The 22,843-nt window shown below is 37.4% G+C and overlaps 1 protein-coding gene across 1 annotated transcript; it reads right to left on the bottom strand.

The window, feature by feature from the left end:
- Positions 1–20,429: 20,429 nt before the first annotated feature.
- Positions 20,430–21,899, bottom strand: LOC132314810 (probable F-box protein At4g22030). The gene has a single exon (XM_059813623.1). It carries the CDS (start codon positions 21,825–21,827, stop codon positions 20,532–20,534), a length of 1,296 nt encoding a protein of 431 aa, XP_059669606.1. The 5' UTR covers positions 21,828–21,899; the 3' UTR covers positions 20,430–20,531.
- Between the last annotated feature and the right edge of the window lie 944 nt (positions 21,900–22,843).

Raw genomic sequence — 22,843 nt, 5'->3', positions numbered from 1 at the left:
ATTAGTGATGGAGGTACTCATTTCTGTAATAGGTATTTTCGTACCTTGATGCAAAGATATAATTACTCATAAAGTTGCTTCTGCCTATCATCCCCAAACAAGTGGCAAAGTAAAAATATCCAATCGTGAAATTAAGAGAATTCTTGAGAAAATGGTTAAGCCAAATCGTAAGGATTGGTCTTATAGACTGAACGATGCTTTGTGGGCTTACCGTACTGCTTCTAAGACTCCGATTGGTATGTCACCTTACCTTCTAGTCTATGGTAAAGGGTGCCATCTTCCTGTAGAGTTATAACACAGAGCTTTCTGGGCTATTAAAAAGCTCAATTTTGATCTGACATCTGCTGGTTCTAACAAGAAGCTTCAATTGACTGAGCTTGAAGAATTGCGTAATGATGCTTATGAGAGTGCTAAGGTTTACAAATCAAAGACTAAGGCATTTCATGACAAGCATATCTTACGTAAGACTTTTGAGCCTGGAAAGAAGGCCTGGTAGTTTAGTACATGACTAAAACTTTTTCCTGGAAAGTTAAAGTCACGTTGGGAAGGTCCGTACATGGTTAATTCTGTTACACCTTACGGTGTAATAAAGATACAAGATTGCAAGACTGGATAACTGTCCAAGGTCAATGGACAGAGACTAAAACCCTACATAGAGGGTAGTGTGCAGAGACGCACAGTGGAGGCAGTAGAACTTCATGATCTCATTTACTTAGACTAGAGAGGTTCGGTTTATGTCGAGCTATCGATGTTAAACTTAGCATGCTATCGAGCTATCGACGTTAAACTTAGCACTTGTATGTTGTACAGTAGAGTTGTTTTGTTATTTTTGTGTGTTTTAATTAGTTATTTATCTAGGTTTTCGTAATTTTTAGGTTTATGTTATTTATAGTTTAGTTTGATTTTAGGTTCCAATAAAAAAAGAATAAAAATTGAAAAATAATAAAAAATCCAAAAATTTGTAACAATGCTCGAGCCTGACAGTTGAGGCTCGAGCATCAATAGCTACAGGCTCAAGCATCCATATCTAAAGCTCGAGCCTTTCATCATCGTTAGATCTAGGGTTTTCAGCAGCCAGGCTCAAGCATCCAAATTGAGGCTCGAGCCTCTGTACTTTATATTAAAAAGAAACCCTTGAGTCACAGACACAAAACCTCGTGCCTTTGCTTCTTTAGCCTCCATACACTCTCCAATCTCTCTAATCTCTCCATATTCATCATCATCATCATTCAAGGTTTTAAATCAACATCAAAGAGGTACAAATTTCTTCCTTTCTAGTGGTTTTATATAGATATATATATATATATATATATATATATATATATATATGTATATATGGTCTATATATACACTAATTTCATCTTCAATTGATGCCAAACCTGTTAGAAATTGTCCTTGTGAATTTATAGACCCAAATCTAATTCATATAATCATCCAAAACTTGCAGAAATTCCAAATCTCAACGGATTTGAAGAACACGGGTGAGGGTGATTTTGGGGTGTTTGGGGACAAATTTATTAAAGTTTAGGGGTTCTTGAGCAATTGAGGAGAAGCTTGGGGGTTGTTTGGGTGATTTGGGATTGATTTTGGAGGAGATTAGAGGAGTTGGGCTTTGGTTGAAAACAAGAAAGCTCGAGCCTTCAGATTGAGGCTCGAGCATCAGGATCTCAAGCTCGAGCCTTAGCCAGTCCCAAGCTCGAGCATCAGTACCCAGGCTCGAGCATTGGAGCATGAGACTTTTACTTGGATATTATTATTAGATTGCAGAGATGCCGCGACAACCACGGAAGCGAGTTATTAGGACGCCGACGATGGCGTTAGATGATACCTGGTGGTACAACAAGATCTGCTTTGAGACAGATTTTGTTATACAAGATTTCCAGAGGCACCGTGATACTTTTTGGGTGATGGAGGCGCTGTAGGCTCGCCAGCTTTCTGGGTTCTTGAGGAATCCGGCTCAGATTGCCTACCCTAAGCTGGTGAGAGCTTTTTACGACTCTTTATAGTTTCATGCAGGAGACGAGGAGGACCACTTCACAGCGGTATACAACTGACAGTGAGTTGTGACACTATTGCTGAGGCTATGGGCTGCCATCACAGGTGCCCAGCCGCTCTTCGGGTCAGATTTCCAGATATTCCCCCGGGCACGACCTGGGAGGAAATGGTCCGTTCTTTGGGCCCGGGGCGATATTCCACCATCATAGAGACGATCCGGAAGTCACAACTTCCGCGATGTTTCTGGTTCTTAGATACGGTCCTTGTGGCCAATACTTGCCCTCTCGGACACAAGATAGGGCAATGCTCTGAGATAGTGGATGCGACCTATGCATTCCATGCCGGCTACTGGGTGTCGATTCCCCAGTTAGTTCTAGTACAACTCCGTCGGCTATATGACGAGATAGGAGAGGCCCGACGCCCTCCTATTCATCATATTCACTTTCCTAGGCTAATCACACGCCTGATGGAGATGGCGGAGGTTCCGATACCCCCGAATGAGGATACTGTGACCGTCTTCACCCAGTATCGTTTCATGCAGTGGAACAATGTCTTCGGGCATATGCCGAAGTTGAGGAAGCTGGAGTAGGGTGTTGACGATGAGATCCGACAGGATCGACAGCGTAGAGACACCGAGGCACGGGGTGTGCCTTATGTGCTGCACTTTCCACCTTATCCACCCCCGCATACTATTATTTCTACCGACCCTACTCATGTGGTGATGGCAGTGGCAGATGAGGACGAGGACGATGACAACGATGATGAGGCTACGGATAAGAAGGTATATCTCTCTGATTCCCGACCTCAGGTTAGGAGGTGACCCGCTCCTACAACTCAGCCTGAGAGCTCTTCTCAGGCTGAGATTAGAGAGTTACAGGTTAGGGTGGCCGAGCTACAGGATGGTCAGACGGTGCTGTGGTAGATGCTGACTGCACAGCAGAACATATTGGAGGAGCTATTGCGCCGCACTCCGTCCACTCCATCTTTTTCTTCTGTTCCACCACCACCACCTATGGATTAGCTCGTAAGACTTTTCTATTATTTTTTTGACTAGGGCAGTTCTTTTTAATGTATTTATTTCCATATGATGTATATCTGCCTTAAGTATTTATTTCAAAAAGCATTGTACTGATTTCAGATATATATATATATATATATGATTTTTGTTCTATTTCCTGTGTTGATATTTTAGATCACTGTGTTATTTCTCTCTGCTTACTCCATATACTTGATACTTTGATATGTGTTGGAGTTTATTGATTTTACCTGATGCACCAGACTAAGTTTGGTGGTGATTTGACTGATAGCAACATTGGGTGGTTTTGAGGAACCACTATGTTGAAGGAGGAGATGCTGGAAATTCTTTTTACCCGTCTTTGCATTATTATATTCTATCTTTGCTGGTCTGCTTATATGGTAATATCTTTCTAATTCTTTTTTGTTCTCCCATATTGAGGACAATGTGCACAATAAGTTTGGGGGTAAGGTTATGTTGAGATAATTTTTTTTTGTTCACACAAGGCTATGTTCTGATTATTGATGATATAAGCATGTGTTTGAATCTGTTGATGGTTATATACTCTGTTTGCAGTCTAATGTTTGTTAGGAATGGTTTGTATGCTAAAATACGGTGAAAAGGATTCCTTGAAATTTTTTGAAATCAGTTGATGGCCAGTGGTCCACATTGTTAAAATGATTATTGTTTAATGATTTTGATCTTTGAGATGCTACACTTTGCACATATTCACACTTGCAAGAAGTCTGTGGGGTAGAAATTGGAAGTCTTGTTTTGTTTTGAGTTAGACTGAAATGACTAGGTAGAGTTGATAGTTTTGATAACCAAGGCATAGTGAAAAAAAAAAAACAGAAGCAATTTACTATGTAGGCAAAAAAAAAAATTCTTCACCAATGTGAATGAATAAGAAAAAAAAAACAAAAGGAAAAGAAAAAATGATGAAAAATGAAAAAAAGAGTAGAAAATGATCAAGTTCAGGTTTGTACTTAGAATGCTTAAGTGATTAAGTCTTTAGGGGTGTGTTCTGACACCTAATGCCCTAAGATTGTCTGGTCTGGGAGTCATTGGCTGAAAGTTTGTTACACAAGGGGTTTAAGTTGCCTAGACTACTTGAACAATTAAGTCCTTAGGGGTGTTTTAACACTTAACGCCCTAAGATCATCTGGTCTGGGAGTTGTTGGCTGAAAGTTTGTTACAGGGGTGATTTAGAAAGCTTAATAGACCTGAACATTGCACATATCCTTTTTGAAAAAATGCATACCTATAAAGAAAAATAAAATGCCTTGGGAGTTGAAATTTGAAAAGTTTGTTTGTGAATTGAGGAATAACAAGGAATTAATGCAAGTATGGACAGTAAGCCATACGTTAAATTGTAGGATCACTATTAGCAAGTGTTTCAGAGATTAAGATTGTTGAATAAATTATTAAATTGATATGTGGGGACTATGGTTGCTTAATTGAAATTGAAAGTTGAAAATGGGTCTGATTACATGATAGGTATACTTGCTGTATTTGATTGATTAATGAACTGATAATATGATTTGAAAACAGGCTTAAATTAGCTTGATGTGTAATAGGGCACTGACATGAGAAGTTTGTGGGTATCTTCACTGGAAACCCTCACGAGATTATAACTCGTCCACTAGGGGTAACTTAGGGGTTTAAAGGCTTGTTGCATAGGCTAAATGCAACCGTGATTCCCACAAAAGTGGCTTTTTAGTTCTATATTGCTAAGGGACTAGCAATATGTAAGTTTGGGGGTGTGATGACCGCTGAATATATGCATATTCGAGCCCCTAAATACATATCTGTTAAGGCCTAAAGTGATACTCCCTGTGGGTTCGACATCTCTTTTTATAGCACTATTCTGCAAGGAATCGTTCTATTGCGAGTAAAAAAATAACAACATATGTGCGTGGAAGAAGATCTCTTTATAATCCTCTCGTTCCTCTAGACCAAGAAATTGAGTCTTCTATTAGGAAATTAAGAGATTGTGAAAGGAGAACTATTCCCATTTTTTTTATTTCATTCTTAGTTGTATAGTTGTTTCATTTTGTTTCATTCTTTCTTCATTGTTAAGGGACTAACAATATTTAAGTTTGGGGGTGTGATAAGTACTAAAATATGCACATTTCAACACTTGATCTTGGGTTTATTAGGACCTTATTCTATCTTATTTTCCCACTTTAGTCTTATTTTACGTCATTTCCCCTTTTTAGGTGCATAAGGTTGACATGAGCTAACTCAATAGAATTAGAGCCTTGGGATGGTCAAATAAAGTCTTGGTGGGAAGATGGAGCAAAATGGAAGCAAAAGATGCAAAAATTTCCTCTATGATCTGTCGAACTTCCAGTGTGATTAATCGTACTTTGATCGTTCTGATAAGTGCTGAAAAGTGTACATTTAAACCCCTTAAGCTCGAGTATTCTAGGACCTTTATCTATCTTATTTTTTCGTTTTAGACTAATTTCATGTTTTTTATCTATTTCAGGTCAATAATATTAAAACGGGCTAAAAATGGCCTCTTAAGGCCTTTTTTGAGTCAAGCTAAGTCTTAGTGAGAATCTGGAGCAAAAGGAGGCTGATCTGGAGCAAAAAGAGGTTGATACTGAAAATCTGCCAAGTCTGATCGATCGAACCAACTCTGATCGATTGAAGAAAAGTTGAATGATCGAACCCTGATCGATCGAAGAAAAGTTGGATTGATCGAACTGTTCGCGAAAGTTATTAAAAAGCACATCTAAAGCTCATTTTGAACCAACTTGAGCTGTGCTTGAAAGAGGAGATCCTAGGGCCAAATTCTCACATTTTTGGGCTCTCAAAGCCTTATATATATGAGAGATTGAATCATTTTTGTTAGGAGATTCATATTTTTACATTGTAATTTCTATATTTTCATTAGTTTCTCTCTCTAGAAAGTTAGAGATTAGGGTTAGAAGAAAAAAAGGAAGTGGAGGCACATCTCAAGAACACATCTCTAAATCCACATACTCTCTCTCTCTAAAGCTTCAAAGAAGAAGAAGATGGAGCCATGTTTGGAGCTTGACTTTGAGGGTTTCATGACCACATCCACCTCCTCCATGATTGGCTAGATCTATAATTTGGGCTTGGATGAGCCCTAAGTCTTGTGTATTCTAAACCCTTGTATTTCTATTTTTGGGGATTTATATATATATTGTTGTGATTAGTGCTTAGCCTTATGATTGTTGATTTAATTCTTCCTTATGATAACCTATTTTAATTACATGTTGTCTTATATGTGATTATTTGATAATTGATCTCTACACTAGATTCTCTATGTTGGTTGTATGTCTATGTGTGATTAATTAAGGATTTAGTGATGGCTAAGCATGGGTTTTCATTAAATGGATTTTTCAATTAATTTGATGGATTATACTTATGCTTGATGGGTTATTCTATAATTTAATTCATGTTTGTAGGTAGGTAGACAATCTATTCTTGATTTGATACTCCACACTTATTATTGCAAATTCTACGATTCTCTAGATTGATGTGTGCTCTCATTAGACCCATTTGTTAACTAATTGATGGATTATACCTTTGTCTTGGTGGGTTATTCTACATTTAGTTTACTTGTTGGTTAAGTAGACAATTCACTTTTGCATTAGATAGTTCACACTTTTACATGCAAATTATGTTTATGTTTATGTTTATGGCCACATCTTGATTGCAATAATGTATTCCCCATTAATGGAAAGCAAGTGGCTAATCACATGAGCTTAGTGGTGATTCCAACACCCTAAGACCTCTCTTCATATTTCTTAAATCCCTATCTTTCACAGGTTTACTTTAATTGCATTTTAAATTAATTGCATCTTAGTGTAATCAATCAACCAACCCTCCTTTGCAATCATTTGGTACATTAGAGTCAAAGTTAAATTCCAACATGTATAATCTCTGTGGACGATCCCTACTCGCTATACTTCATTAGTTGTAGTAGTGGTTTTTATAAATGTAAATTTGACTAGAAAGGTTTCCGAAACCACATTCATATTTTGACTTTGCGAAGCGAGCTCCGCATTAAAAAGTCCATTTTCTTAATCACTTAGAAAGGGGCTCGTCAAATTTTGGCGCCGTTACCGGGGATTAACGGTTTTGTTGGAATTAGACTAGACAATAGTGTTCATTTGATTGCTTCTATTTTTATTTTTTTTTATTTTCCATTATATATTCTTTTCTCATTCTTGATACTATTTGTTAATTAGGTACTTGACTAAAAGGAAGGCAAACATTGGATCTTAAAGCATTCATTGGAGTTTATGCCCCTCCACCATATTTTGATCCTTATGAGATTGAGTCTAATTCATTTCATGCATCATCTTATTATGGGCTTGATCACTCTTTTAATCCTCCTTGTGACTATTACCCTCCCCCACCATTTTATGAAGAACCAATTCCACCACCTTCTAGGTACTCACCCAGATTTGAAGAAAAAGTGTTAGCTTTACTTAATGTGTATATTTTACAAACTCCACTTATTAATTCACATTCTCAAATTTTAGCCAAGCTTGAAGCTCAAGTTGAGCAAATTGCAAGTACTCTTTCTCGTCAAGAGGAGGAGGAAGAGACAAATGAAAAAATGGCAAGAACTTTAATTTATATAGATGAGGATGATAAGAGTGAAGAGGAAGAAGTAGCAAGTGAGCTAATGCTTAGCACTATCTTGTATAGAGGAGGAAGTGGTAAATGAGTTAGTGGCTAGCCCAATAGAGCACAACATGATTAATAGGGACTTTCCTTATTTTGATCATTATTTGATCTCGGCCATTGATACTTTAGAGAGTGAGGAGATGTTAACCACTATAGAGGTAGAAGAGGAGGAGGAGAAACTTGTTGAAGAAGGCCTTCCTTCTATTATCTCCAAAGACCCTCTTAAGACATGCTTTTTTAAAATGTATAAAAATTGTGGTTTTGACCTTGAAAGCTCTAAAAATGAAGTGAACTCCTTAATGGACTCCTTAGCTAACTTGGAAGGTAAGGAGATGGTGATTTTTGAGGAAGAGGTAAAGAATAAAGAGAAAGTGTTTCTTGATATTCCAATTGAGTCTTTGAAAGTGCAAGGCCGCTCATCATTGATTTTATTTTCAAGACCGAGGATGAAAGGAACGAAATCATCTCTTTCATTTCTTTTCAAGTCATTCTTTTGGAGGATGATTTCATTGTTGTAAGTGAGGCATTAAATGAGAAAATGGAAAAGAAGGTCAATAAGGATGTTTCATACCTAGTTTTTGATTCGTTCGACTAGTGAGTCGACCCAACGTCTTGCTAGAGATGTTAAACACTAGTATTCGTAGAGTTTAAAAACTCTATTCCTCCCTCATTTTTTTTTATTTTTTGTTCTTATGTATATTCTTCCATCCATTTTTCAATCTGTATTCTTGTTACCATTATTGGGGCTTAGCATAGGATTTTCTGCATGATGAGCGCTGAAAAGTGTGTATTTAAACCCCTTAAGCTTAGGTATTCTAGTACCTTTATCTATCTTACTTTACCATTTTAGATTAATTTTGTGTTATTTCCATTTTCAGGCACTTATCCCAAAAATAAGCTAACTCAGCCAAATAAGAGCAGAAATGAAGCAATTCTGGGATGAATCAAAGAAAGGAGCCAAGTGGAAGCAAAAGGAAGCAAAAAGTGGAATTCAACATCTTCGATCGATCTCAGATCAAAGTTCGATCGATCTAACATGATCGATCTCAGCACTTCAAGATGGATCAGAGCCATGATGACATTTTCAGAGATCTCAAAAGTTCGATCGATCCAATATCATTCTTCAATCAATCGAACTACCTTATCCTTATCCAAATGATTGATCTTATCTAGTTGTACCACCCTACCAATCACTTTTGTCCTTTCCCAAAAATATCTTCAAAATATCTCAGATTTATTTTTATCCAAAAAGGCGCCGCCATTGAGGATCGATCCAACTTCAGTTCGATAGATGAAAGTACAAAGAATTTCCCCCAATTACAAAGAGAAATTTTTCACTCCCAATGCTTTCTAACCCCTTTTCCCTCTCGATTTCCTTTATTTATAGACGGTTACAAACTCATCTGGCATGGGCCTTATCTGCTCCCTTTTGCCTGGACTCAACTTCTCTCATTTTAATATGGGCTTCTGCAATAACCTTATGGATCTGGGCCCATCCAGCGTGAACTTGCTCCATCCTGTCTATCCATACCCGACCCGTCCTTTGTAACACGGATCATACCAAGCCCGGGTCATTTTGGTGTCCTCATCTGCCCCCAATAATCTCTCCCCTCATTAATGAGGGTGAGATTATTGAAAAAACACGATCTTGGTCTGACGGCTTGGAGCAATGACACGAGGAATCGAACGGCTGGCACAAAAACCCAAGCTTCGAGATCTGCAGCGCCACTTTTTGCCTTGACCTTTTGAGTTCCATGTCGCCTTTACTTTTCCTCTTTATAAATTCCGGTCTTTCAACCTTCACCCTTCTTCTTATATCTCGCTTCTACTCTCCGCTGCCTTTCTGCACATTCCGGCGATCCTTTTTTAATTTCTCCGGCGAGTTTTTCATTTTCAATAAGTCTGGTTCTCACCCTTGTTGTTCGGTCTAGTTTCTCATGGTCAATCTTCACTTCATGAAGGGGTTCTGTGGTCAGAACTGGTGGCTCCTCCTCCCCATCTTTGCTGGGAGGAGGGTTCTATAATTGCTATTTTAGACTGGCATAACGGATAGGATTTTTTCCTTTTCCAACAGATTTCAAAGTTACTGAATAACATTCCTTAGTTGCAACCTGGTCCCCGTGTATGTCTATCACCTTGGTCCCATCTGGACCCAAACATCGTATCACTTGATGCAAGGTTGATGGGATGCCCTGAACTCTGTGAATCCATCCTCTGCCCATCAAGAGGTTATAGGATGGATGAATTTCCACGACCATAAAACTTTTAGTCAAAACTCACTCAGTAGCTTGTACTATCAATTCTACCATTCCAATGGGTTCCACTCGCTTCCTATCAAATCCGAGCAATGGATTTCCTATGGGTTTGAGTTTTTCGGGTTCGATCTCAAGTCGATCGAACGTTACCCTGGGCATGACATTAACACTACTTCCTGGATCAATCAGAACTCTTCAAACCAGGCATTCTGCAACTGTCAAACTGACGACTAATGGATCTTCATGAGGAATCTGAACGCGTAGCAGGTCCGTTCTATCAAACTTTATCGATGTGGACGCGTTCTGCTGGTGCAAAGCATGCACATTGCCAATCCTTCTTTTCAACTGGGCTTGGCATAACCGCGTTCTGAGCAACTCTTCTGACTCCGTCGTCTGTTCAAGCAGGCCATGAATTGCATTTATAATCTAAACAGGCTGAGAGTTATGTTGCTTCGGCCTCTGGTTCCGCTTGATCTGCTCAGTTGGGCGATCTACTCTTGTGCCAGACCTTAAACATAGCTTGCAAATTCCCCCTTTGCGATTAGCATCTCTACCTACCTCCTTAGGTTCTTGCATTCGTTAGTCTGATGTCCAAAATCACTATAGAAAGCACAATGTTTAGTTTGATCCCCCTGTTCAAAAGGTTACCTAATTGGCAGAGGAGGACGAAACTTATCTTTGTTCTCTTGGTATAGCCTTGCTAAGGTGACTCTGAGTGGAGTGACTGATTCCTCCTCCTTGGGCCTCTTCTCCGCCTTCCATGAGGTGTGACGTTGCGGCTGAGCTTGTTTTTGCCGGATCTTGGCTTTGGACTTCTCTTCCATCGAAATAATTGATGTCTTCCTCGAATTAGCTGCCTCTTCCTCCTCAAGACGAACAAAACCGTCAGCTCTCTCGTTCAACTCGTCCATGGTCTTTGGCGTATTAACCACCAAACTGGTGTGGAACGGCGTCCCCCAGTTCATTGCGAGTTTAAGTGCTTAGACTGCTGTGGACGGATGACACTCCATTACCATACTTTTAACGAGGTTGAACCGGATGAGAAAAGCTTGGAGCCGTTCATCCTCATGCTGCTTCATTGTAAAAAGGCTTGATACATCCTTAGCCGGACATTTATTCCCGTAGTACTGGCTTATGAACTTATCGCATAAGTCCTGGAAACTGGCGATTGAGCCCTGAGCCAGATTCTTGAAACAATTGAGAGCTGGTCCAGCCAAGCTCGTAGGGAAGCATTTGCACATCAAAGGATTATTGTTAGTATTCAGGGCCATTTTCAACTGAATATGGTAGATGTGATCGACCGGATCGGTTGTTCCATCAAACAGAATAAAAACCGGCATGGAGAACTTCTTTGGATTCAACGCGTTCAGAATTTCATTAGTGAACGGAAATGCAACCGTCCTTGCTAATGAGCGCAATTCTTCATTTTCCCTTGAAAACCATGACGGAAACCCCCGATCGGCAGATCTCTTTTCTGAACTGTGGTAATCAAATATTGCTAATGAAGGTCGGTAAGGCGGATCGAACGACTTGTCCTCCGCAAACTCACTCTGCCACGGTGACGCAACCTTATGTTCATATGCCGGTGCTTCCTCCCTCATAATCCGTTCGTGATGTGGTTCCAGATGAATAGATCCTTCTCGATCCTCTACTCGACGGACATTCGGAGGCAGATCACCGATTATAACTTCATCACAACATGGATCAACATGATTGACACCTTCTGGATCACCTTGACGATCAGCTTGGGACGGTAAAGCTCCCTCTCCTTCAGGAGGTGGCCTCGGAATTGCAGGAGCCTCACAACGCTCCATTCTAGCTCGTCGCTCTACATTTTCTTTCCTCAAAGTGTCGATCATGTTCATCAGCTCATCGAGCTTCATCTGCTGGCCGTTCTCCAAAGGATTTGAGTTCGCCTCTCCGATCATCATTCCAGATCGGAGCAAAGTCATAAACTGCAAATTTCTTGACCAGATCGGAGTTCCGCTAACGCGCACACACCAGATCTGAACTCACACTTGCTGAATTCAGTCCGCTACTGGCCGGATTCAGTAATCACAACAGATCGCAATTGTGCAGTTCGTCGGATCAAGCACAGATCTGATCTGCTTGGATCGGATGCCAACTTCTCGAAATCAACCGGAGCCTGGACTCATCGAGACAAATCGTACTGTTGCCAATGTTGATTCAGCTTTTGCAGATTAATCGTCTTCCTCGCAGGGTGCTTTGAATCGAATCGATCTGGAACAACATCAATCAATCCTTCCTGTTCTTCCCACATACGACGCCAATTGAAAGTACAAAGAATTTCCCCCAATTACAGAGAGAAATTTTTCACTCCCAATGCTTTCTAACCCCTTTTCCCTCTCGATTTCCCTTATTTATAGACGGTTACAAACTCATCTGGCCTAAGCCTTATCTGCTCCCTTTTGCCTAGACTCAACTTCTCTCATTTTAATATGGGCTTCTACAATAACCTTATGGATCTGGGCCCATCCATTGCTCCATCCTGTCTATCCATACCCGACCCGTCCTTTGCAATACGGATCATACCAAGCCCGGGTCATTTTGGTGTCCTCAATAGATCTCAGCCATGTTCGATCGATCCAAGTCCAAGGTTCGATTGATCGAACTTCCTCCAGTGCGAAAAAGTTAAATTTCCAGCTCATTGAAAGTTGTCCTTATCCAATCATTGGGGAATATTTTGTGCACGACCCCAGCTCATTTTGTGTGTCACTTGACCTACCTATATATAGAATCTGATACACTTTTTGAGGAGGATTGATCTATCACAATAGAGGCTATTCTTAGGGAGGAAGAAAGGAGGAAAAGGCTAGAGACACAAGCTTGGGAGCTCTTCATCAACCAAGGAGTAGATTTCTTCCATGGAGTTTTCCCTTGAGGGTTGGAGAAGCATTACCATGAGTGGCTAGACAACCTCTTGGGGCTAGAGTTAGCCCCAAGCATGCTTTCTACATGTTAATTTTGTGTATTATTGAGAGATTAGTGTTGTAATACATGTTTGGGCACTTTTATATATATAAAACCTCTCCAAACAAGTTATACCATCTCAATGTGTTTACCACGCTTATGTTGCGATGGATCTCCAAAATCTACTATTATCCCATTATCATTAAATTTAATGATAATTGACAATTTAACTTTAGGTACCTATTCCAAGATCCAAGAGGAAATTCCTTAATCATACATCAATGATTATCTAACAGTTTCCTTAAGGGTCAACACATATCCATAAGTATCTTTTTCTGATTGAACATCAGAATCTATGTGTCCGACTGAAATTAGTTTATGTCCAACACAAACTGTCTTTAATCTCTTGTCCTTCTCAAAAATTTGAGAAGGTGTGATATTTCCATCCAATACCCTCTACCAATATTGAATAAATATCAAACTGATCATACCAAACGCATGATCTGATATTCGGTCTTGCACACAACATAACATACTTGAGACTACCAACTTTCAAACCTTTTGGTACCAGTCTCATCTCTTCCTTTTCATTTGATGACTTGGGACATTATCCCTCTAGAAGGGGTATTCTAAGTATGGAAGGTAGAAAACCTTTTTTGTTGGAATCCTGGATATCAAACCTTGATAAGACCTTATACCATCCTTTTACTACCACCCTTCCTAGGGATGGCAACGGGGCGGGTTTGGAGCGGGTTTCTCTAAATCCCGCCCCGCCCCTTTTAATTTTTGTCAAGTCCATACCCGCCCCGAGACCCGCGACGGGTTGGATTTTCATATCCAACCCCGCTCCGTTAGGAAATACTGTACCCCCGTGCCCGCCCCACTAACAAATTTTTTTCTCCCACTTTTTGGAACTTAAACTCCTGCTATTTAAATGTGCAAAGCCTAGGAATGACACAACATAAATAAAATTATGTATCCTAATAAAAAATAAATAAATAACATACACATAACATAATTCAGAGAACATAATAAACAAAAATAAAAGTTTAATACAACCAAATCACAAGAAGTTCTAAGCTCCAACTTCCACCATAACCAAAACAAAAGCAAATTTAATACCAAGTTTACATCCCAAATTAGGATTATAAGAGATGGGTAATTGGGTAAGCCGCTAAAATAACTTATTAATATATATATATATATATATATATATATATATATATATATATATATGCGGGGCGGGGCGTGGCGGGGCCCCTAGGATATGTATATTGAACCCTTACCCGCCCCGTGACCCTCGACGGGTACAAAATTTATATCCATGTCCGCCCCAATGGTATAACAAGTGTTCCCATATCCGTTATTAACGGGGCGGGACGGGACGGGGCCCCGGCGGGGCGATAAAAATTGACATCCCTAACCCTTCCCCATTTTTCTCTCTCTCACACATATGGACAGACACCAACACACAACATACACACCTCTCCTTTCAAGAGGGGCAAAAATTGTGCCCACATCAGATAGTTCGTGTTTGTAAAGGGGTAATGATTGATGGCAGATCCACATCCAACTCGTGGATGATTCTAGAATCAAATTTGACTCTAATTTACCCATGCGTATAATACCTGTATCTAGGTCCCTAATTTATGGAATCATGTACTCTGTAAAGAAGTCTACCTTTTATAGTTCCATGATTCATGCACTCGATATGGAAATGTAATAAGTGTACTGTGTGTGTGTGTGTGTGTATAATATTCTCGTATCTCCTCACATAGACATAGGTGAGGCATTCTGAGTATCTCCTTGTCTATTTTTTCTCTTTCTATGGTATCAAACCCAATTCCCTTATTCACCATGGCTCAGAATTCGAGCAACAAGAATGTTGACAGCTCACTGCCTTTTCTCCTTTCTCCTTCCTACATCCTACACGTTATCAATGTCAATGCCATTATGGTAACTTTGTACTTTAGAAACATACCTTAATTAATGACTCAAAAATCTCATCTTCTTTCACAAATTTAATCTTTATACATTAAAGCACCTTTGTAATTTCAAAGTGACCTTGATTATGTTTTACTCAAAAGTCTCATTTTCATCCAAAGACTCCAACCAAAGTTCAAGAATTTTTTTTATCTATATAAGCATCTATTCAAGTATAAGCATCCATATGTATAAACGAATATATGTACATATATATTAGATAAAATAGATTATAATAACATTACAAACAAAATAAATATTAATACATCTTTAATTTATTTAAGGAGTACTTTGGTTGACCTTGATTGGTTTGACGAAGATTCTTAGTTAATAAAAATATAATTAATTATTATTACTTTCTTCATCTCAAAATAAGTGTAATGATTTTTTCTTTTTGTTTGTCTCAAAATAATAGTCTACTTTCTTTTTACAAATAATATATTTTACATCTTTCTATATATGTGTTTTTATTTTAAAATTTTAAACTTGAATATTCAAAATTTAAAAGGGCAAATTAATAATTTTCCAAACAAACAATGCATGTCCTACGTGTTCCCTTAAAAATTACTACTCTCCATAAACGACACTTAAATTGAAACGAAGGGAGTACTAGAGTGATGATATTGGTGTTTCAAAAAAAAGCCCTCATTATGTTTTAAGGGTTTCTCTCTCTCTCTTGTTTCCATTCTTATCTCACTTCTGTCTCTTCTTCTCGTGTATCATCATCTCCAACTTTTTTTCTCTCTCATAATTCTGAATTTTTCAACTTTTTTTCTCTTTATATTTTAAAATTTAATGAGGTCATTAAAAATTTGAATGAAAAATCAGATGATTCCTTGGAGTGAGATAACATTTCTTATATCTATTGTTATTTATATCATTTGCTAATACTTTATCAATTGGCATTTACATTTGAAGACAAATATGAAACCAATCACATACAATAAAAAGCTAAAGGGTCTTATCAAGAACTGGCAAATTGAAAGGAATAAAAAATAATAATATAAAAAAACAAAAAAAAAAAAAACAAACAAAAAACAAAATCATGACTAGAACTTTAGAGGAAACAAATTGATTTGTTTGCATTGATATTCCTTTATACAACGATGTTTCTTATAGAAGACATTACATTTATTTAGATGAGCATTCTCATACTATTTTTTTTTTTCTTTTTTTCAAAGATGGGTGGTTGGCAAATTGTTGTTTACAATGACTTCAACTTGTTGAACATATAGAACAAGACAAGAAAGAGTAAAATCACAAAACTTCATCGATTATTAAATTGGTGTAAAAAATTCCACTCAAATTAAAAATAAAAAAATCCTAAACTTAAAAAATATTATCAAGTTATCCTAAATTCATATGAATTAATAAAATCACCCTTATAATTTAATGTTAAATTAAAAACTAATAATATTATTATAAAATTATAAAAATAGCCAAGTATACTTCTTCAACAAAGTCACTTTCTAAAACTCTCACCAGACTCAACACCACCAACAAAAACGAGTTACAGCACCAATTCCACCACCACCCAAATCAAAACCATACCCGTCACCATACCCAAACCACGTATATCAGGGGTTGAGGGAGAAGAAACGGTGAAGAATCCCAAACTTCTCGCCGGGAGTGAAGAATCTATATATATATATATGTTTTTTTTGGTTAAAAGTGAAGAGTCTATATATGCTCTGTGTTGTGAGTATACTCTTGTAATTTCGAAGAAAGTTGGTCAAAGACATTAAACATTTACTATTCAACACATCTATTAAAAAGAAGGGAAAAAAAACGTTTATTAATTAGACAATAAAATAGTATTCACGTGAAACATTCATCTCGAAGAAAGTTGGTCAGAGCCACTGTATACGTTGCTTACACTTTCAGGTAGGACTAAATTAAGTTGTACAACTTAATTGTACGATCCCATGCTAGATATCTTATTATTTTTATTTTTATTTAATTTAGGATATATTCATCACAAAAATTTGTTGTAATTTCATCTCATAATATCAAATCATATAAATTTGTTGATTAAAAAGAAAATACAATTAACAAGGTTATCTGATTTAATTTTTTTTTTTTTTTCCCATATCTTCTCATAGAAATGTAATTCTACACATAATTTTTCCAAAGACAGATGAATTCCTAATTATATAAGCTCAAATAGAAGATCAAATAAAAGACTTAGGATGATTTGTAGTTGCGGTATAATTCCATCTCACAATATCAAATCATATAAATCTGTAGATTAAAAAGAAAATAGAATTAACACAATTATGTGATTTGATATATATATATATATATATATATATATATTTCACATCTTCTCACAGAAATGTAATTCTACACATAACTCTCCCAAATAAAGATGAGTTCCTGATTCTATAAGCTCAAGTAGAAGATCAAATAGAAGATGACTTAGTATGATTCGCAATTACGGTGTAATTCCATCTCACAATATCAAATCATATAAATTTGTAGATTAAAAAGAAAATAGAATTAACACAGTTATATATCTGATTTGACCTTTTTTTTTTTTTTCACATTTTCTCATAGAAATGTAATTCTACACATATTTCTTCCAAAGACATAAGAATTCCTGATTCCATAAGCTCAAATAAAATATCAAATGGAAAATGACTTAGTATGGTTCGCAATTGTAGTGTAACGAACTTTGACAAATATTGGTGTACGTGTGAATCAGTTTATAAAAATGTGTAATAATATCGGACTCATAAAAAATTGTTACGAACCAGACACTACATTGCATATCAGCCTATACAAAGAATCATGCTTATAAGTAGTCGAATAATGAAATGAAAAATAAGAATCTAGACATGCTCTGTGTGAACAATTAGGTAATTTTTATTTATTTATTTTTTTAGTATAAAAAAAAAAAATGAAAGACTGACTCCAAAAACTGAAATATCTACCAACTAGACGACGGAACTATCTACCAACTTCACTGTTGTAATTTACTAGTAAAAAAAAAAGGAGTTGGTCAAAGCCATGTACCATTTATTCAGCAGCTCTTACATCTATTGAAAAAACTATTAATTATTTGAACACTAAAATACTATTCACGTGAAACATTCCTTTCATATAAAGATGAATAGATATGCATAACTGAAATAATTTAAACTGTCAAAAAATAAAATCAAAATTTAAATGCCAAAACATAGTAATGTATTCATGATGAGAAAGACTTGTCAAATATGCCCACTAACTTCTTTATTTTCACTCCCACAAACAGAATAAATAAATTAAAATAAATTAAATTGGTACATAATCTGTGGTTCAATCCCGCTACGAGCCACCACTACAAAGCTGGCATGAATCAAGGAAGTTGCTGGAGATTCCTCTTCTGCCCCGGAATGGTCCAAAACAAAGATCTACAATAAGATCATTTGAAAATTAAGCTGATTTTTTAATCCATTAAAAAAATATGTCAAGCTAATTGTAGATTAATTGACATGCACAAAGTTGGAAAAAAAAAATATATATATATATATATATATATATATATATATATATTTATTTATTTATTTATTTATTTTTGCCGTATATATATATCTAGTCAGGTATGAGTCATGATGACATGGATTTAAAAAAGTGAACAAAAATATCACATATTTATTGTCAAAGACAATATTTTAATAAAATGTGACACAATACGTAAATAAAATAAAAGCATCTGTCCAAATAATCCAAAAGTTCACATGCACATAGCATCAAGATTTTATTAATGAATATTAAACCACAAATATAGACAAGAATTAATTAATAAATGTGAAGAAAATTATACAATTATCATTAATCTAATATCACAATGATCAATTTAGCAACCCCCAAACCAAGGTGATGTTTGATAAAAACTTAAGTCATATAATTCTTTTTAATTGATGTTGCTCTCATGTTTCGCGTGTTCATGTTCTCATGTTTCGCACATGTTTTTGCTTATATTTTTCACTATTTGTGATTTAATGTAAACCATGTTAGGCAAAAATGAAAGACAAGTTACAAGGTGTCAAATAATCGGATTAGTGCAAAAAACCCCATCTGCTATCGATATAGTGCAAAACAATACATGTGTGGTATAAAACCCCCCTATACTATCAATATGGTGCAATTACCCCCTATTCACATAAAAAGACACTAATACCCTCTCTAATATAAATTTTTGGGTTAAGTGCGAAAAATAACCCTGATATATAGGGTTTGTGAAAAAATAGTCCCTACTTTTTTAAAATGTGCATTTCAGTCCATAAAATTTAAAAAATATGAAAATTAATAAGCCCCTCTGTCCACTTTTTGATCAAAATTGACATAAAATAAATTCAAAAACCCTATTTTGCCCTTTTCATTTCCTATCCTACCCTTATCTCCTACGCTCCACCACCACCACCACCACTACGTTTATCCTGGCCATTCAATTCAACCCCATAATCAAAGTTCAGCGCCGATCTGTTGAGTTAACTCAGTATGTTATCAAACAAAACCATATCATAAACCCAACTGTTGGTGGCTGTTGGTGTTGGTGAAGGACGGCGAGCTCGAAACGCTGTTATTGTGTCATCGGTGATGGCAACTAATGAGAAAGGTCTGGATTTGTTGGTGTTTGCCATCCGGTGAGGATGAGAGCTTGCCGCCAGAGTTTGGTTGACGGTGAAAGGTTGAGGTCTCATTCTACAACGATGAGATGGCGAATGGTAAACCTCTTGAGGTGGCTCCAAACGAGAGTAGTTCGATCCGCCGCCTTTGAGGAAGAGGTTAGTGGGGTTGGCCAAGTACAGTCTGGCGGCGATGAGGGCCTCTGCGATGTCTATGAGGCTCAACCACTACTTTACTCCCTCCCTTCATTCCACCACCACATCCACTGCGGCCACCTCTGCCCCTTCATCTCCCTCCATCACCTATACCGCCACTACAGCTTTTAAAGCCGCCGCCACCTCTGGGGCCTCCAGGGCTTCTTCCTCCTCCAAAGCCCCTTCCTCCTCTCCTTCCATCACCTCTACCGCGGCCACCTCTGCCCCTTCCTCTCCCTCCATCACCTTTACCACCACCACGAATTTTAAAGCCGTCGCCACCTCCGAAGCCCCTTCCTCCTCTTCCTCCTCCGAAGCCCCTTCCTCCTCTTCCTCCATCACCTCGGCCGCCTCTGAACCCTCCCCACGACCTACAAATCAATCAACCAAATACAAAGAGAAAAAAAAAATAATAAATAAATCATCTAAAATTGTAATTTTACATTGTCTAATTTTTTAATATTATTTCATTTATATGAGAGAGGGTATTAATGTCTTTTTATGCGAACATGAGGGTAATTGCACAAAATTGATAGTATAGGAAGGTTTTATACCACATAGGGACTGTTTTGTACTATATCGATAGTAGAAGGAGTTTTTTGCACTTAATGTACCCAAGGGCAAAATAGAGTTTTGGAATTTATTTTACGTTAATTTTGACCATAAAGTGGTCAGAGGGGCTTATTTGTACATTTTTTGAATTTTATTAACTAAAATGCATATTTTCAAAAAGTATGGACTATTTCTATACAAGGTGGGTTTTTTTGCCCTTAACCCAGTGGAAAATACAAAAGGAATTAAACTGCGAGCCAGTGTTAGGTTGAAGTTGAGTATTACACATTTAACTCACAAAATTAACTCATACATTGGTAAAAATCAGAAGAGCCTGCTTGCAAACTCTTCTGTACTGGAATCTGCATTTCTTGAAGAAGAAGAAGAAGAAGTTGCAAGGTTTCTGAGCTCGGCCAAACTCCGACCGAGTTTCAAAGCCACTTCTGCTTCAAAGAGTTCCCCATTTTCTCTTCTGCCAACCTCTCCTTCCTTCAAAGTTGATTCTATTGTCTCCTCCATGAGCCTAAAGAATCCGGCCGAGCTCCGATACATCTCAAACACCATCCCAACCTGACCACCATGCTCTAAAGTGTTAACCACAGTGGCCAAAGCTCCAAACACAACTCCAAAAACAACAGCCCATGACCCACCATGCCAAGCCGATCCCGCGAAAGCAGACCCAATCGAGGCTAAACCAGTAAACAAAGGGCCACAAATAGCTAAAGCCTTGTTAACCTTCAAAGCCAATTTGCTTAGCCTCACATATTCTGCAGTGTCTTTCCTTCTCAAAACCCTAACAACCTCCTTCATCTCATCCTCAAGCGTCTCACTCCACCCATTGTTCTTCACTTCACCATTAACAGACGAATACTTGTCTTGTTGATGATGATCAATACTTTCCAATTGCTTTGGCCACCACTCACTAGGTTCTACTTCTTTCGGAAACTTTTGTAGCATTGCTCCTAGCAATGGAAGTGGATAAGCTCTATCAAGAGCCAAAACCTTCTCCATTGCATCGTTCACATCCTTCATCGTGGTCGGGACTCGAAGAGCTATACTGGACTTGATCTGCTCATGCAGCTGCTTAAATAGTCTAGCCGCATTCCGTTGTTCCTCTGCTAACTGAGAGGGTTGAATCTTGTTCATCGCCATCAGAAACCCAGTGGCAAACACATAGAGTAGAGTGGATGAGAGCTTTAAAGCCAAAAGTGTTGCTCCCAATCCACTCATTGCTGCGAGTCCTGCCATGGTTGCCGCCGCGATTGTCATTCCATTGATGGATGTTAGGAGAAGGTGGTTCCAGTTATCGCGCTGCGCTCCAATGTTCTTGTGCATTTCAGCCCTGTCTGCAACAACATCCATTATTGCATAGAGCTCTTCTACCACCTTAGAATTGGTGGTGGATTTATAAGTAGGTACTTCGTATTTTGTGAAAGTACTCACTCTGTGCTTCTGGGTTGAAGTTGTCATCATGGTTTGGAAGCCATTTTGTATGTTCAATCTATGAGGAGCTGAAAGTTCAGCTTTATGAAGTTTTTGGGAACAGAGATTAGCTTTGAATAGTACTTTATGGGAAGAAGAAGAAGAAGATGAGAGAATTGAAGCTTGAAGGGTGGCCATGGTCTGTAAGGTTAATTTGTGATATATATATATATATATATATATATATATTTAGTTGTTGCCGGTGTTCTGAGGAAGTTTGCGGACAGATAGATGAGTAGTGATTTTGTTTGAGGTTTCACTTGAGCTTTATATAGAGGTACTGGAGTACTAACTATGAAATGGCAGTGGGTTGGTTGGCCTTCAACGTTTTGAATGGCTATTTGGGTCAAAATCTTTTTTTGCTTTTTCTTGTGTTACTTTTATTTAAGGTTATAAGTTTGACTTTGAATGGCTATGGGAAAAAAAAAAACAAAAAAGGTAAATAAATATAAACACTTATGCACTAAAGGGTCAAAAGTTGATAGGAAGTTGGGAATGACATATTGCAGGCAAACTTTAATATTATTTTGGACAAATTACATTGATCTTCTTTAAAGTTTGGATAAATTACATATAAGTAGATTATTTAAAATTTATTATTTTTGATAAATTACACTGATCTTTGGAGGTTAGTCGCACATGGCACCTAGAGGAGTAGTGAAGCTGGTTGTGTGTGCTACCAAGTTTGGAGGGCCTTAGTATTTTCTTTTTTTCTTTTTTTTTTTTGAAGGCCTGGCTCCTTCTCCTCCTCTTTTGTGGCTTCTTCAGTTGCGGGTGTTCTTGCTTCGTGTCTGAGGTTGTTGATGGTTGTTTTGCGTATGTGCTAGGCATAGCGTAGGTTAAATGTGTTCTCAGGATTTAAATTCAGAAGAGCACAGTGAAGAAAAAAAAAATTTGAAGAATTTTAAGAAATAGAACGAAAAACACAAATAAGAAGAAAAAGAGAAAGAAAAATGATAGAAGTTTGAAAGAAAAATGAGGAACTTAAAAGAAATTTACAAAGTAAATGAAAAAGGAAAAAATTAACAGAATTTTGGAAATTTAGAGGGAGCATAATATACAAATGTCTATATACATGTACAAAAAAATTATAAAAAACCGGGGGGCAACACATTTTGATGGCATGTAAATTATAAAAATTACAAATGTCTGTT

Source organism: Cornus florida, unplaced genomic scaffold, assembly GCF_030987335.1.
Source record: "Cornus florida cultivar Cherokee Brave unplaced genomic scaffold, ASM3098733v1 CherokeeBrave_3.0.0_Hap2_Chr06, whole genome shotgun sequence".
In the NCBI taxonomy this organism is placed as follows: Eukaryota; Viridiplantae; Streptophyta; class Magnoliopsida; order Cornales; family Cornaceae; genus Cornus; species Cornus florida.
Note: the sequence above shows the minus strand (reverse complement) of the source record. Positions and strands in the feature narration are given on the sequence as shown.

Coding starts and splice junctions, on each gene's coding strand:
- LOC132314810 (XM_059813623.1), bottom strand. CDS start 21,827: ATGGCCACCCTTCAAGCTTCAATTCTCTCATCTTCTTCTTCTTCTTCC.